Source organism: Xyrauchen texanus, chromosome 48, assembly GCF_025860055.1.
Source record: "Xyrauchen texanus isolate HMW12.3.18 chromosome 48, RBS_HiC_50CHRs, whole genome shotgun sequence".
Classification (NCBI taxonomy): domain Eukaryota; kingdom Metazoa; phylum Chordata; class Actinopteri; order Cypriniformes; family Catostomidae; genus Xyrauchen; species Xyrauchen texanus.
The window spans coordinates 4,782,798-4,799,352 of NC_068323.1; the positions used below are offsets into that span (position 1 = coordinate 4,782,798).

General features: G+C 39.7%; 1 protein-coding gene across 1 annotated transcript; it reads left to right on the plus strand.

Annotated features, from left to right (window-relative positions):
• The first annotated feature begins 638 nt into the window (after nucleotides 1-638).
• LOC127639391 (uncharacterized) lies at nucleotides 639-14,902 on the plus strand. The gene is made up of 6 exons (XM_052121374.1): nucleotides 639-1,662; nucleotides 7,631-7,978; nucleotides 10,869-11,207; nucleotides 11,319-11,465; nucleotides 11,622-11,646; nucleotides 14,479-14,902. The coding sequence occupies exons 1-6, from the start codon at nucleotides 1,392-1,394 to the stop codon at nucleotides 14,504-14,506; spliced, it is 1,158 nt and encodes a 385-aa protein (XP_051977334.1). The 5' UTR covers nucleotides 639-1,391; the 3' UTR covers nucleotides 14,507-14,902.
• Nucleotides 14,903-16,555: the final 1,653 nt, after the last annotated feature.

Below are 16,555 nucleotides of genomic sequence, written 5' to 3' on the forward strand. Positions count from 1 at the left end.
ATTAATCAAATCATATTCCTTATGAAGAGACATTTCATAAGCCAAGAAACGTTTTCAAAACAAAGTTGAAAGCTGGAATAATTTGATCTCTAACAATCGTGCAGAAATCAGACCAAAAACAAGTCGAGTCGGGACAACTCCAAAATAAATGAAAAAATGTTTCCGCCTGCAGACCACAAAATATATCAACATCACTATTAAATCTGTCTACAATAAAATAATTAGTGGTGTAGTAGCCTACTTATAAATACGTTTGAAGGAAATTTCTTTGATTTTATTCATTATTAAATATTTATGGGGTAATTTCCGAATTTTGCACCATCTCAATCCAGCCACACAGCTATTCCAAAAAGTTATAGTAGGAGAACTAGAAACAAAATCCCGACTCGCAGATCTTTTTTTTTTTTCTTCTTTATTTAAGTTTAAAAAACAAATAGTAAGAACATACAAAAACGTCATTAATACAGAATAAAGCATATTAAACAAACAAAGAGCCAGGGGGAGAATCAAATAAATACATTAAAGATAGAACATAACAGCAGATCTATTTTATAGAACTGGATTTCTCATGACGTCACAACAGTGTAGCTGCTGCTCCGACACTGTATTCCCAGAGCCAAGATGGCGGCGGAGTGGATGGTCTTGCGTTAAAGCTAAAATAAAGAAACTAGTCTTTAGGATATAAGTACTGTGTTGAGATGGCTTTTGGCTCACTGGTGTACAATAATGGTTAAAAAAAAAAACAATCCTTCCAAGAAAGTGTCATCTTAGCCGGTCACCTTGTGGACAAAGATAGCAAGTTGCAGATGGACGTAGCCGGTTCAGAGGACATCGATCTGGAAACATATTGGAGCCCATTAAGTTGTTTTTGCAACGCTTGCTCTACTCCTTCAAAACCTATCCGGAGCTAGAGGCAAAGATGACGTCACAATATCAACACATCATGGTGTGATCCAGAAGCTCGACGACACGCGTGTGAAGGTAATGTCTATCGACAAGACAACATCTGATAAAACAGACAAATCCCAGATAAGTATCGATGTCAAGGTGTTTTCCAAAATGGTCGACCAGCTGGAAAAGGATGTAAAAGGACTGCAGGTGAAAACACATGTCTGAAAGAAAGCCTGGAAGAAATACTGAGATATTCGCGCAGGTGGGACTTTAAGCTTCAAGGAGCTGCTGAGCACGATGGAGAAAATGTGAGAGATGCCACAATCAATATTATAACAAAAGATGTCCCTGATATTCAATACAGACTGGATGCTGTAATTGACATTGTGCATCAACTGGGACAGATAAGATCTGATGATCACAGAACATCATCATGTGATTTACTTTGTGAATCTACAGAGCAGGGGCGTCGCACCCGTGGGGGACCCACACTTTTCCCGATGAGAGGGTTCAACACCCACACTTTTTCTGCAGTTTTGCACAAACGCCTTACTATAGCCGCTCCTCCTTGTCTCTGGCCACTCTGTGTCTGCGCTCGCTGCAGCTGCCTCCTCCCCCTCCCTCTCAAACATCACACCGGCTTTGAGTGTGACCGGCTGATGATTGGCTGTTCTACCTTAAGTCCCGCCTCTCTTGGTGTGTTAGATCGGTTAGCTTGTGCTGAGGAGGCGGGAACTTATGGTTATGGTTATTTGCGTCTCCCTTTTCCAGGTACTTTGAATGAGTGTTTATGCTTTCGAGGTTTTTAAATAAGCTTGATATGTGTTTGGGAAGATGTTCTGTTTATGTTTTGTTGACATGTCGAGTGTTTTCGGTATTATATTTAGTTTTTTAGACTAATGCTAATTGGGATATTGTTCAGCAGCTAGCTAAATTCGGTTATGTATGTGGCATGCAATGTATAAAGTAACTGTGATGAAGGCAGGGAATTGACGAGGAGGAGGGACAAATTGCCATTGTTAAGCAGTGTATAAGCAGTGTATAAGCAGTGTATAAGCAGTGGGTTTATTGCCAGTGTCATTGATTTTGAAATTTTGAGCATTGTTTGTTGATTAGCTGAATACTTTTGTGGATACTTACCTGTTGTGTTTGTTTGTACCTGTCGAGGAGAAAAAAAGTGAGAAATGATGATATTGTTTGCATACCTTTTGAAGAACTATGAAAGAAAAGTGTATATTATTTTATGTTTAAAAACAGTAAATTGTTACATTATTTATACCACCAGAGAAAAAGCTTTGTGTGGAGCGTTTTTTTTTTTTATATCTCCCCTTTTCAGGGCTAAGTAAGCAAAATTTAGCAGTCTCAGTCACAGTCCTGTCAGACCCATGTCACTATCAAGCTTACCAGTCTTTTTGTCACGCAGAATCATTAAGATGCAGAAAAGAAAGAGGCAGGAGAAGATTGACACCTTTTTCAAGAGAAATCTTGTAAGTGAAAGTTAAAAAATGTTGACATGAAACAACAGTAGCCTATTACCAATAGATATTGTTTGCATTTATTTCATGATATTACTTTTCAATATTCACTGAGGTTTGCTAGTGCCACAGCTGTAACTGTTTGACCCTATTCCTTTACCACTGCACCCTTGTTTAGGAGAGGAAGTTGCTGGAGGCATCAGTTTCAGAGAGAGCACAGGAAAATTCACAGGTGAAATGAATGTTACCGTTTGTGAAAGAGGTCTATGAAGGAAGAGAGGCCATGTGTGTGTGTTTTAGGCATGTGCCGGTAAATTGATTGAGCTTTTATCACGGTATACGGTATTAGCACAATATTTTAATTCCACAAGAGAAACGGATGGATTGGGGGGGATGTAAAAAACAACAACTTGCATCACTTAAATGGGAAGCTTTTATATCTTGTATGTTATACCTTTTGTACCCTTCTGTCATTGTATTCATCGTTTTTATTGTTAATAACCACATCCATCCCCCGCACTTTTGAAAAGCTTGCTACGCCCCTGCTACAGAGACATGCAGAGGTCTGCAGGAGCCGCGAAACACTCCAGAGACTCCGATTAGGGATGCAAATATTTCCCAATCTATCAGACTGAGAGTGTTTGTGTTTGTGTGTTAAATAGCGCCCTCACGTGTATGTTACTGGGAGTACATGATAAACACATTCAATTACCTCTCTTCAGTTGTTTACTCTAAAACAATATTAACAGTTTAATCATCTTTAACCAATCGCATTATCGGTTAACCGTTTGCATCCCTATCGTGAACAAACCTCAGTCAACAAAATGGTTTAAAAGACTGAGTCCACTCGGATCTACTGAAGACGTGTTTATGTCCAGATACATAAAATACTTTCACTTTAGTTCAAGCAATCTGCTGCAGACTGTCGACAACATTTAAACTGGGGAGCTGAAAACTTTAATTCTTCATTTATTCTCGCGGATTTTAAGAATGAATGAATCGTTTGTTCTGCTGATTTGGGTTTTGCTCATAAACGGTAATACATTTATATACATTTATATTCATTTATTTACATTTATATTCATTTATTTACATTTATAATCGATGAAGGATGAAAGTGACGCAGTTTGTTTTGATCACTTTAAATTCCAATCCAAAGTGTTCCTCACGTGACCGTCAATGTCTTTATCTCGTGATCAGATAACGATTAGATGTTTGTTTAGAAATGTAATCAACACATTTTTGAATTATATAAAATCTAAAATTAGATTAATCTGTGATTCAGGTGATTTTATAGGGTTAGGATGTGACTTATTATTTAATTATTTTCAAATGTTATTATCGGCGGTTTTTTATGGCTGTGATTGTATTTCTTGTTTTTAAAAAGTGCTATATAATTTCGATTATCATTAGGAATGACTGTAGATTCACATTCATGTCAATTGTGTCTAATAGAGCAGAAGTGATAACAATGACGGTGATATCAGCAGCTCTTTTCTGGGCAATAAAAGTGAACGTCAATGTCTCATAATCAGATAACGATGAAATGTTAGTTTAAAAATGTAATCAAACTTTAGCCTACATTTAACATTTTATAGAATCTACAAATAGAATAATAATTCAGATATTTAAATTTTGTATAGCTTCACTGCTGTTTTAGAGATTTCTCTAAAGTGATAACAATGACGGTGATCCATGAAATCATCATCATTTATGGAAAATCAGGAGTTTTTCCTGATGCGACAATCTGGTGGAAATTTGAAGAAGCCCTAATCTCCAATAACAGCACTTTCTGGGCTGTTTCATTTTCAGTTTCAAATTTACAATTTAATTGAAGTGCCCATAGACTGTTAGTCTATTCTGGGCGATAAAAGAATCCGGAAGGGGCGGAGCGTTTATTTGTAAACAGTGACTTCATCCTTATGAATGTCATGGAGAACCTAGGTGGGGCAAATATCAGGTGCCATTTTATGCAGCTCAAATGGGTCACACCAAGGCATTGTTCATCACTCCACATGTAAAAACAAATAAACGTCTTAGAACACAGTGGACTGAAATTATAACAATTTCGAAATGATTTGCCTTTATGATAAAACATGTTAAAATAAGCTTTCAACATTTTGTACAGATTGTGTGCATAAGGGAGGGATATACAGCGTGAATGTGATGTGGATTGTGTTGTGTACATGAGGAGGGATATACAGTGTGAATGTGATGTGGATTGTGTTGAGTGCGTGAGGAGGGATATACAGTGTGAATGTGATGTGGATTGTGTTGTGTGCATGAGGAGGGATATACAGCGTGAATGTGATGTGGATTGTGTCGCGTGCATGAGGAGGGATGTACAGCGTGAATGTGATGTGGATTGTGTCGCGTGCACGAGGAGGGATATACAGCGTGAATGTGATGTGGATTGTGTCGCGTGCACGAGGAGGGATATACAGCGTGAATGTGATGTGGATTGTGTCGTGCGCGAGGAGGGATATACAGCGTGAATGTGATGTGGATTGTGTCGCGTGCACCAGGAGGGATATACAGCGTGAATGTGATGTGGATTGTGTCGCGTGCACCAGGAGGGATATACAGCGTGAATGTGATGTGGATTGTGTCGCGTGCACGAGGAGGGATATACAGCGTGAATGTGATGTGGATTGTGTCGCGTGCACGAGGAGGGATATACAGCGTGAATGTGATGTGGATTGTGTCGCGTGCACGAGGAGGGATATACAGCGTGAATGTGATGTGGATTGTGTCGCGTGCACGAGGAGGGATATACAGGCGTGAATGTGATGTGGATTGTGTCGCGTGACGAGGAGGGATATACAGCGTGAATGTGATGTGGATTGTGTCGCGTGCGAGGAGGGATATACAGCGTGAATGTGATGTGGATTGTGTCGCGTGCACGAGGAGGGATATACAGCGTGAATGTGATGTGGATTGTGTCGCGCGTGCGAGGAGGGATATACAGCGTGAATGTGATGTGGATTGTGTCGGCGCGCGAGGAGGGATATACAGCGTGAATGTGATGTGGATTGTGTCGCGTGCACGAGGAGGGATATACAGCGTGAATGTGATGTGGATTGTGTCGGCGTGACGAGGAGGGATATACAGCGTGAATGTGATGTGGATTGTGTCGCGTGCACGAGGAGGGATATACAGCGTGAATGTGATGTGGATTGTGTCGGCGTGCACGAGGAGGGATATACAGCGTGAATGTGATGTGGATTGTGTCGGCGTGCACGAGGAGGGATATACAGCGTGAATGTGATGTGGATTGTGTCGCGTGCGAGGAGGGATATACAGCGTGAATGTGATGTGGATTGTGTCGCGTGCACGAGGAGGGATATACAGCGTGAATGTGATGTGGATTGTGTCGCGTGCACGAGGAGGGATATACAGCGTGAATGTGATGTGGATTGTGTCGCGTGCACGAGGAGGGATATACAGCGTGAATGTGATGTGGATTGTGTCGCGTGCACGAGGAGGGATATACAGCGTGAATGTGATGTGGATTGTGTCGCGTGCACGAGGAGGGATATACAAGCGTGAATGTGGATTGATTGTCGGCGTGCACGAGGAGGGATATACAGCGTGAATGTGATGTGGATTGTGTCGCGTGCACGAGGAGGGATATACAGCGTGAATGTGATGTGGATTGTGTCGCGTGCACGAGGAGGGATATACAGCGTGAATGTGATGTGGATTGTGTCGCGTGCACGAGGAGGGATATACAGCGTGAATGTGATGTGGATTGTGTCGCTGCGTACGAGGAGGGATATACAGCGTGAATGTGATGTGGATTGTGTCGCGTGCACGAGGAGGGATATACAGCGTGAATGTGATGTGGATTGTGTCGCGTGCACGAGGAGGGATATACAGCGTGAATGTGATGTGGATTGTGTCGCGTGCACGAGGAGGGATATACAGCGTGAATGTGATGTGGATTGTGTCGCGTGCACGAGGAGGGATATACAGCGTGAATGTGATGTGGATTGTGTCGCGTGCACGAGGAGGGATATATACAGCGTGAATGTGATGCGGATTGTGTCGCGTGCACGAGGAGGGGATATACAGCGTGAATGTGATGCGGATTGTGTTGCGTGCATGAGGAGGGATATACAGCGTGAATGTGATGCGGATTGTGTTGCGTGCATGAGGAGGGGATATACAGCGTGAATGTGATGCGGATTGTGTTGCGGGCATGAGGAGGGATATACAGCGTGAATGTGATGCGGATTGTGTTGCGGGCATGAGGAGGGATATACAGCGTGAATGTGATGCGGATTGTGTTGCGGGCATGAGGAGGGATATACACTGTGAATGTGATGCGGATTGTGTTGCGGGCATGAGGAGGGATATACACTGTGAATGTGATGCGGATTGTGTTGCGTGCATGAGGAGGGATATACAGTGTGAATGTGATGCGGATTGTGTTGCGTGCATGAGGAGGGATATACAGTGTGAATGTGATGCGGATTGTGTTGCGGGCATGAGGAGGGATATACAGTGTGAATGTGATGCGGATTGTGTTGCGTGCATGAGGAGGGATATACAGTGTGAATGTGTTGCGGGCATGAGGAGGGATATACAGTGTGAATGTGATGCAGATTGTGTTGCGTGCATGAGGGGGGATATACAGTGTGAATGTGTTGCGGATTGTGTTGCGGGCATGAGGAGGGATATACAGTGTGAATGTGATGCGGATTGTGTTGCGGGCATGAGGAGGGATATACAGTGTGAATGTGATGTGGATTGTGTTGTGTGCATGAGGAGGGATATACAGTGTGAATGTGATGTGGATTGTGTTGTGTGCATGAGGAGGGATATACAGTGTGAATGTGTGTGGATTGTGTTGTGTACATGAGGAGGGATATACAGTGTGAATGTGATGTGGATTGTGTTGAGTGCATGAGGAGGGATATACAGTGTGAATGTGATGTGGATTGTGTTGCGTGCATGAGGAGGGATATACAGTGTGAATGTGATGTGGATTGTGTTGAGTGCATGAGGAGGGATATACAGTGTGAATGTGATGTGGATTGTGTTGCGTGCATGAGGAGGGATATACAGTCTGAATGTGATGTGGATTGTGTTGTTTACATGGATTTGTACAAGACATACTTGAGAAAGATGTTAGTTTGTGTCATGAGTGAATGTTCTTGTTGTGTTTGTGTCATCTTGACAATATGACCTGTAAAAGAATCGTTTTCACAGTGTTTTCCTGTTGTGCATCTTGAAGAGTGACTGTTCATTTGTGTCTCCAGGTGTGTTTGGTGTTGATGAAATGAAGACTGTGTCAGTGATGGACAGAGATTCTCTGACTTTACGCACTGCTGTTACTGGATTACAGAATGACAAATCCAATTTTATTAAATGGTATTTTAATAACATCCGTGTAGCTCAAATCAATGGAGATCTCAGTGAGTTCTGTACTGATGTGAAGTGTCCAGGTGGTTATAATGAGACATTCAGAGACAGACTGAAGATGAACAATCAGACTGGATCTCTCACCATCATGAACATCAGAATTACAGACTCTGGAGATTATCTTCTACGTACCATCATCAACAACAACATCAATAAGAAGATATTCACTGTTACTGTTCAACCTGGTGAGTCATTTAATGAGTGTTTAAAAGCAAATATGAATAAATAATCTTCACTTTACCTTTATATTAATTCACATATAAATATAATCTCTTTCTCTAATCCAGTAACACAGTTTCATTATATGGACTCTTTTATTTCTTCTTCATTTGGGTTTTTAGTTCAAATTGCAGAGGGTGTGAATCAAAATAATACGAACAATCATTTTATAAGCACAGAATGGACAAATATTGTTTTTCAGTCATGAAGTCAAGAAAGATCATGTGCAATCTTTATTCATTTGACTGTTGTATTATGATCACACACAAACATATTTTTAAAGTAGTTAGTAATGTTAAAATGCTGCAGTTTATAATTAAGGAATAATTGATGATGGACTGTCCAAAAATATGCATTCACGAGGGGCTTTATTTTTCAATAATTTAATGGGCCAGAGCTAATTATTCCACTTATACCACAGTTACCACACCTTTAGACATCGCTCAGGGTTTGATCTCAAGACATTTTCATCCCTAAACCACCCTTATGTGTCGAACTATAGTTCTTTCTTTTGCTGTCTTGCATTTCCTTTTTTCTTTATCTCATTTTCTTCCAATTTGGAATGCCCAATTCCCACTACTTAGTAGGACCTTGTAGTGGCGTGGTTACTCCCCTCAATCCGGGTGGTGGAGGACAAGTCTCAGTTGCCTTCTGAGACTGTCAATCCATGCATCTTATCAAGTGGCTTATTGTGCATGATACTGCAGAGACTCCGCATGTGGAGGCTCATGCTACTCTCCGTGATCCACACACAATTTACCACGTGCCTCATTGAGAGCCTAATTGCAACAACAAGGAGGTTACCCCATGTGTCTCTACACCCATGCAACTGGGCCAAATTGGTTGCTTAAGGAGACCTGTCACTCAGCACACACTGTAGCCTCTACCGTTCCCACAATAATGCTCCCAGCTGTCCAGAAGAGGAGGGGACTCCCCAGTCGATGCTAGCACCTGCATTCAAGGAGGCAGCTCCCCAGCCACTGCCTGTGCTCTCATCCATGTCTACTTGCTCCGATCCTCCCACGGCTCTGCCCGTCGAGCCCTCCACGGCTCTGCCCTCAAAGTCTCATTTGTCTTCACCACAAACTCCACCTCCTAAATCTCCAATCCCTACTCCTGTTGCTCCGTCTGCCTTCTTAAAGCCTCCCTCGGCTCTGCCCTCAACCCCAGAAAATCCACCTCCTATGTCTCAGCCTGCTCCTACTCCTGTTGCTCTGCTGGCTCCATCCAGCACGATGGCCCTTCCTCCTCTGCTGGCTCTGTCCAGAACGATGGCCCTTCCTCCTCCACTGACTCCACCCAGGCCTCCTGTCCCTGCCCTGTGGTCAACTCCCTGGCCCCTTGATCATCCGCAGACTCCTTCCTGGCCACCAGATCGTCCTCCTGGATCCTTCCCTGTCATCCGTTTCCTCTTGACTTCCACAGAGGGGAGGGGGGGTGAGAGAGGGACTCTCTCACTCCACACTCCGCTCGCTCTCTATCTCACTCACTGCCGACACAGCACTTTCTCTCTCCCCGGATTTCTGATCACATGCACCTGTACATCATTAGTGACTAATTATGGACTGCATTTATACCTGGCTTACTCACTCACTCACTCTGTCTATTCTCGTCAATGTTTTCTCAGAGTCTATGGACTTCCTAGTTTTGTCTAAATTACCCGTTAATATACTTACCTTTTTATTGTTCTCCTTGTCTGTGTTTAATGTTGTTTTTTCCTCCAGTGTTTGGATACTCCTAATGTCAATGTACATTTTATTTATGTAGCACCATTAAACACAACCAGGGTTGACCAATGTGATGCACAATAAAAAGGAAAAAACTGAACAATTACACAATACAGTATCATTACTAAAATACAGTGCAATAAAACTTTGTCATTGTTTATATGCCAAATCAAAGAGATAGGTTTTTAGCCATCTCTTTGATAGTGATGGTGAACAGATAGTGATGGTGCAAATCTAATACAGAGGGGCAGTGCATTCCACAATCTGGGTGCAGCTACTGAAAAGGTGCGGTCCTACATCGTTTAAGTTTCCTGCATATATCAAAAGACTGTTGTGAGTTAACTATTCATCTGTACATCGCATTATTACCCTGTCTGGATATTAATCACCTGCTGTCTGCATCACCACTGTATCAGGATGGACTCACCTGTTATTTTTATCACCCCTTCATTCACCTGTTTAATAAACCCAGCGACTGAGTCCATATCCCTGCCTCCATGAGCTTCTCTGTGACAGAAGAACAGAACACCAAAAAGAACTCAGCGGGGGCTTGCAATATTCCACCAACGAGCACAATCATTAGGAACATGGAGCTGACGGTTGTATTTCTGGAGCTTTTCAGACAAGATCTTCCTCTTCTGGAATATACAACAAAAGACAACTCGCCAGCACTCACGCCTGTCTCTGCCTACGAGCAAATTAAAATTTAGCATTTTAGAAAGGTAGGTTTTGTTTGTATATGTGGTCAATAATAGTTCTTAGAAAGAAAATCGGAATCTGACAAAAGCAGTATCAGCAGGTCACACTTGCAAAAAATCGGAAATCGAAATCGGCCAAGAAAATTGCAATCGGTACATCTTTAATTGAAAGACTCGACATTTCCAGAATTGAGGTTCAACAAGCTCCCTACTCAGGGGCTCAGGCATCTCCTTTAATCTTGGCATGATGTTACATACTTAAATACTCACGATCACATCAGACCAGCTGTTGCATATGTGTGGTCTTATATTAAAGGAAAATTCCTTGTTCAGTAATTTAGGTGCACAATTGTTGTTATTTCCTCAGTTCTGTCCTCTACTATGGTGGGGTTTATTCACCCAAAAGAAGAAACTGTTCATGTGTGTTTCAGGAGTGTCTGGTGCTGAAATGAAGATAAAGTCGGTGATTGAAGGAGATTCTGTCACTCTACACACTGATGATACTGTAAAACAGGGAGATGTTGTGATAACTTGGTTTTTCAATGACACTCGTATAGCTGAAATGAATGAAGATCCCAGTAAGAGCTGTACAGATGTGACGTGTGATGAAGGTGCTGAGAGATTCAGAGACAGACTGAAGATTGACCATCAGACTGGAGATCTCACTATCACAAACACCAGAACTACAGACTCTGGACTTTATCAACTAGAGATCAGCAGCAGTATCAGCAGCAGCTTCAGCGTAAAGAGCTTCAGTGTTAATGTCAGCGGTGAGGACGATTTCATCATTTAATGCAGATAATCAGATCTTCAGTTGTTATAAAGAGCTGATGATGATCACATTCAGTGACACTAATGACTGTCTCTCTTCATCATTACAGTATCAGACATAACTCCAGATTCAGGTCGGTCTTCTGGTGATGTAGGAGGAATATGTGTTGCTGTTGGTGTTGTTGTTGTTCTGGTTGTCGGTTTAACTGCTGATGTGATTTATAATCGCTGTACGAGCTCAAGACAAAGACAATATGGCAAGTATTACATACAGCTGAAATAAAAGAGGGAAATTTGAGATTAAATGGGTAAAAAGTGTCTTTAAATATGTGAAAATATTTATTTTCATACTCAAAACATAGTCAAAACTAACTGACAAAGAAAATGTGTTTAATTGAGTTTTTATTCAACAGAAATCAGGATGAAGCAAATATTCAGGTAAGATACTTCAGTATGTGCATTACATCTTTCTGTCTCTGAATTCACAACAGATTCAGATCAGTTTGATTTCATCTGAAGCGTTTCAGAGATTATTTTCTGTGTTTTACAGTTGTTGCATGTTAGATTGTTTGATGAGATCACGTGTCAAATCAAAGTCAAACTCGATCAATTGTCTTTTGTTTTAGACGGTTTAACACACATATTCCTCCAGACTTTAGTCGACAGCGTTAACTGGGTAAAAACATCATCAAGTGTTTGGAGACTGTCGTGTTAAAAGAGAATTTGTGGACAATATTATTCAGAGCAAACTGTAGTAAATGAAATATTTCAATCAAATTAACCTTCAGATTGAACACAAAGTCAATTAATCTCTATAGAAATAACAGACTGCTGATTCGTATACAGTTTTAACAATAATAAAGTTATATTATTAATTATTTAATAAGTATGTTTTAGTTGAAAATGATGTAAGAGTTATTCACCGTTGAGTTCACGGCTGATTTATCCGCGTTTGTAATTGATGCGCTGATAATCAGATTTTAGATTCAAAACTCTGTTTTATACATTTGATTTTAGGTCACAAATGTCCAGAAAATATTTCAAGCCATTTCTGTTTATCGGCCGTCTGTGAGCTTGTTGCACTAAGAAATAAAAGACTGATGTAATATGGTGATAATATAGTAACCATGATTCGTTTTGTGTTTACTGTAAATTACCATGGTGAAACTATGTTTATTTTTCTAAGGTTAGGTTTAGGGGTTAATGTGGTGTGTGTGTGTGACTATAAATAAACATAGTGCAGTGATGCTCATATACTGTATGTTAGTGTTTAAATGTGGTGTAAATAGTATCTGACACTATATGCACTGAGGTGTAAATGGTATCTGACACTATATGCACTGAGGTGTAAATAGTATCTGACACTATATGCACTGAGGTGTAAATGGTATCTGACACTATATGCACTGAGGTGTAAATGGTATCTGACACTATATGCACTGAGGTGTAAATGGTATCTGACACTATATGCACTGAGGTGTAAATGGTATCTGACACTATATGCACTGAGGTGTAAATGGTATCTGACACTATATGCACTGAGGTGTAAATGGTATCTGACACTATATGCACTGAGGTGTAAATGGTATCTGACACTATATGCACTGTGGTGTAAATGGTATCTGACACTATATGCACTGAGGTGTAAATAGTATCTGACACTATATGCACTGAGGTGTAAATAGTATCTGACACTATATGCACTGAGGTGTAAATAGTATCTGACACTATATGCACTGAGGTGTAAATAGTATCTGACACTATATGCACTGAGGTGTAAATAGTATCTGACACTATATGCACTGAGGTGTAAATAGTATCTGACACTATATGCACTGAGGTGTAAATAGTATCTGACACTATATGCACTGAGGTGTAAATGGTATCTGACACTATATGCACTGAGGTGTAAATGGTATCTGACGCTATATGCACTGAGGTGTAAATGGTATCTGACACTATATGCACTGAGGTGTAAATGGTATCTGACACTATATGCACTGTGGTGTAAATGGTATCTGACACTATATGCACTGAGGTGTAAATAGTATCTGACACTATATGCACTGAGGTGTAAATAGTATCTGACACTATATGCACTGAGGTGTAAATAGTATCTGACACTATATGCACTGAGGTGTAAATAGTATCTGACACTATATGCACTGAGGTGTAAATAGTATCTGACACTATATGCACTGAGGTGTAAATGGTATCTGACACTATATGCACTGAGGTGTAAATGGTATCTGACACTATATGCACTGAGGTGTAAATAGTATCTGACACTATATGCACTGAGGTGTAAATAGTATCTGACACTATATGCACTGAGGTGTAAATAGTATCTGACACTATATGCACTGAGGTGTAAATGGTATCGGACACTATATGCACTGAGGTGTAAATGGTATCTGACACTATATGCACTGTGGTGTAAATGGTATCTGACACTATATGCACTGAGGTGTAAATGGTATCTGACACTATATGCACAGAGGTGTAAATAGTATCTGACACTATATGCACTGAGGTGTAAATGGTATCTGACACTATATGCACTGAGGTGTAAATGGTATCGGACACTATATGCACTGAGGTGTAAATGGCATCGGACACTATATGCACTGAGGTGTAAATAGTATAGGACACTATATGCACTGAGGTGTAAATGGCGTATACATTGACATCTGCCTTTTTTATATCTGTAAATGTATTTCAACATGATAGATTTGGTATTTCAGCTTTTGATGCAATGCACCGCTCGTGTCCAGTGTAGACAGGGTCTCATTTTAATAAATATAATGAACTATATTGTATTATTTGACAGAAGACTTGTAAGTTATTCTTCGTAAGTCACTTTGGATAAAAGCGTCTGCCAAATGAATAAATATAAATGTAGAATCTATCTAGAAATGTATTTATTATTATTATTATTGATTACTTTGAAGTTTTTCTTACTAATCACAGTCATTTTACAGATATCTGAAATTATCATTTCCACCAGTGAAAACCAAATTACAGACATCAAAAATGATTTTTACTAGTAATCATTCCTGATATGAACAACTGGAATTCCAACTAGTGAATTAATTCGATATCTTTAATTGTGTTTCAGGAGTGAATGAAAGTGAAAATAAAATGAGAATTATATTTTTACTGGTTGAAATTTCATTTTTGATATCAAGAATAAAATTTTTATTATTGTAAATATAATTACTGATATGACAAAATTACACTTCACTATTTGTAATTCGTGTTTTCTTACAGGATGCCAAAGAGCAGAAGATTCATTTGATGAATGGGGCAGGACAGGAAAAGAGAGACGATGCCACTGAATGACTCGACAATGCACACTATAAAATATGATATAAAACCTGCAGTCAAATCAAGAACATAAATTATAAATATTGCCTTTTAATCTAGTGTTTCTTCTGGAATTATTAAAATCTGATTTTCTCTTTAAAATGATTTTTAAATCACAAATCACATTGTCATGCCAGGACTTCTTTATTTTATGTTTAAATGTCTAACATCTGTATATAACAGAAGTGTATTTTTACATGCGTGTGTATTTGTATATATAAGTCTTATTGTGTATTTTATATATAGATTTATACATTTTCTATTCACTTTTTATTTTTATTCTGTTTGTATTATTATCTCTGTCTTGTTGTTTGTGCACTTTAAACTAATTCTGTCAGCAAGACAAATGTATTGGATGTGTTTAAGTGTTCTTGTGCAATAAATCTCATTCTGATTAAAATAATGTTTATTTTCTTGTTAAACATGATATACATTTTTACCTTTAATCATATGTTAAAATCAAACTTTTTACATCTAAATAATTGCACGCATTGTTAATTGTTTAGTTTTTATCGTATTTGTTTCATTAATTCTCCTGAACAGTTCAATCCAGTTAACACTGTCACATTGTGACGACATAAACAGATCGGATCATGTTGGTTGCGATGACAAACCAAATTACATTGTTCAGATGTAAGTTTAAATTATTGTATGTTGTTGAACGTGGTGAGTATGTTTGTTCCAGCGGACATATTTTAGTCACTGCAATGCCGCCAGTGTGTTTAACTTTAAACTTGGTTAATATATTCACAGACTGTTTTAAATACCGCATGAACAGGGTTGTTGATCTTACATGGAAGAAAGTTGGGATTGTTTGAGAGTAAATGACAGAATTTGGGTGTACTTTTCCTTTTTATACAACAGTTTCTGTCCTCGAATCTGATTGGACAAGAGATGTTTCATGAGTGCTGATATCTCAGAACATCAGCACTCGAACGCTTCACTGTTTGTGTCACTCCGCTTGTGTTTGTGCCGTTCTAAACTATTAGAGCAGCACAGATGTGTCTTTTAATTTCTCCTTGTGACATGAAGTCATCGGATTACTACATCATAGCTGGGAAATACAGTTAAACTCACAGCTTCAGCATTAAGGCAAATCACAGCAGAGAGACACAACTGACTGAGTGATGACACACACACTTACCTGATACTATTGGATACTGGCGTGTCCACTTTGGGAAATAAACATTTAACATGACAGAGGAGAGTACACACCGGATATCAGGAAATACTCAGGGGACCCACCGCTCAGACGACTGTTTTTACAGAGAAAACAGGATGTGTTTGACCAGAATTTCACTATCATAGCAGCTGACTAAAGCCCCGTTCACACTGACAGCGATTTGTAGCTGTTTTCAATGAGAGCTGGCGACTTCCGGTACACGAGCGAAAGTGACCGTTAGCGGCAGGATGTGGGCGTGTCAAGCGACGTGACGTGTCCTCAATTTCTTTTCTTTTTCTTTTCTTTTTTAATCTATTGTCAATGCATTTAATTTACATGCACATTTTTTGCATTCCCAATAAAAAAATAAATAAATGAGACAGCCTCGATGACGTATGCGGCCGACAAATGCGTCTTTCCAAACAAGACACAGAAAAAGTTGAGAAAAGTTCAATTTTATGCAAATGCAGAGCGAAATCACACAGCGACAGCCAATGAGGAAAGAGTGTGAAATTCACGTCATCTGTCTCCAACAAGACAAGAAATACTGAATTCTGGAGAAAAAGATCCAATAATATGCAACTATTTGCTTATAAAGTTCTTTTTGTGTCTCTTTGTAGCTCGTGAAACACATCAAGAATTATTTTGCATGTTTTGTTCTGGTTATCTATTGGACATATTTGATAAATGTTAATACTTCAGCAGGATACAAATACAGGAAGTGTTCGTAGTGTGAAAGGATACATCCTAAAAGTTGCACACTAAGCAGAGAGCGCCATCTTGTGTTCAAAGTATGAATGATCCTCTTTCTTTGCCCAA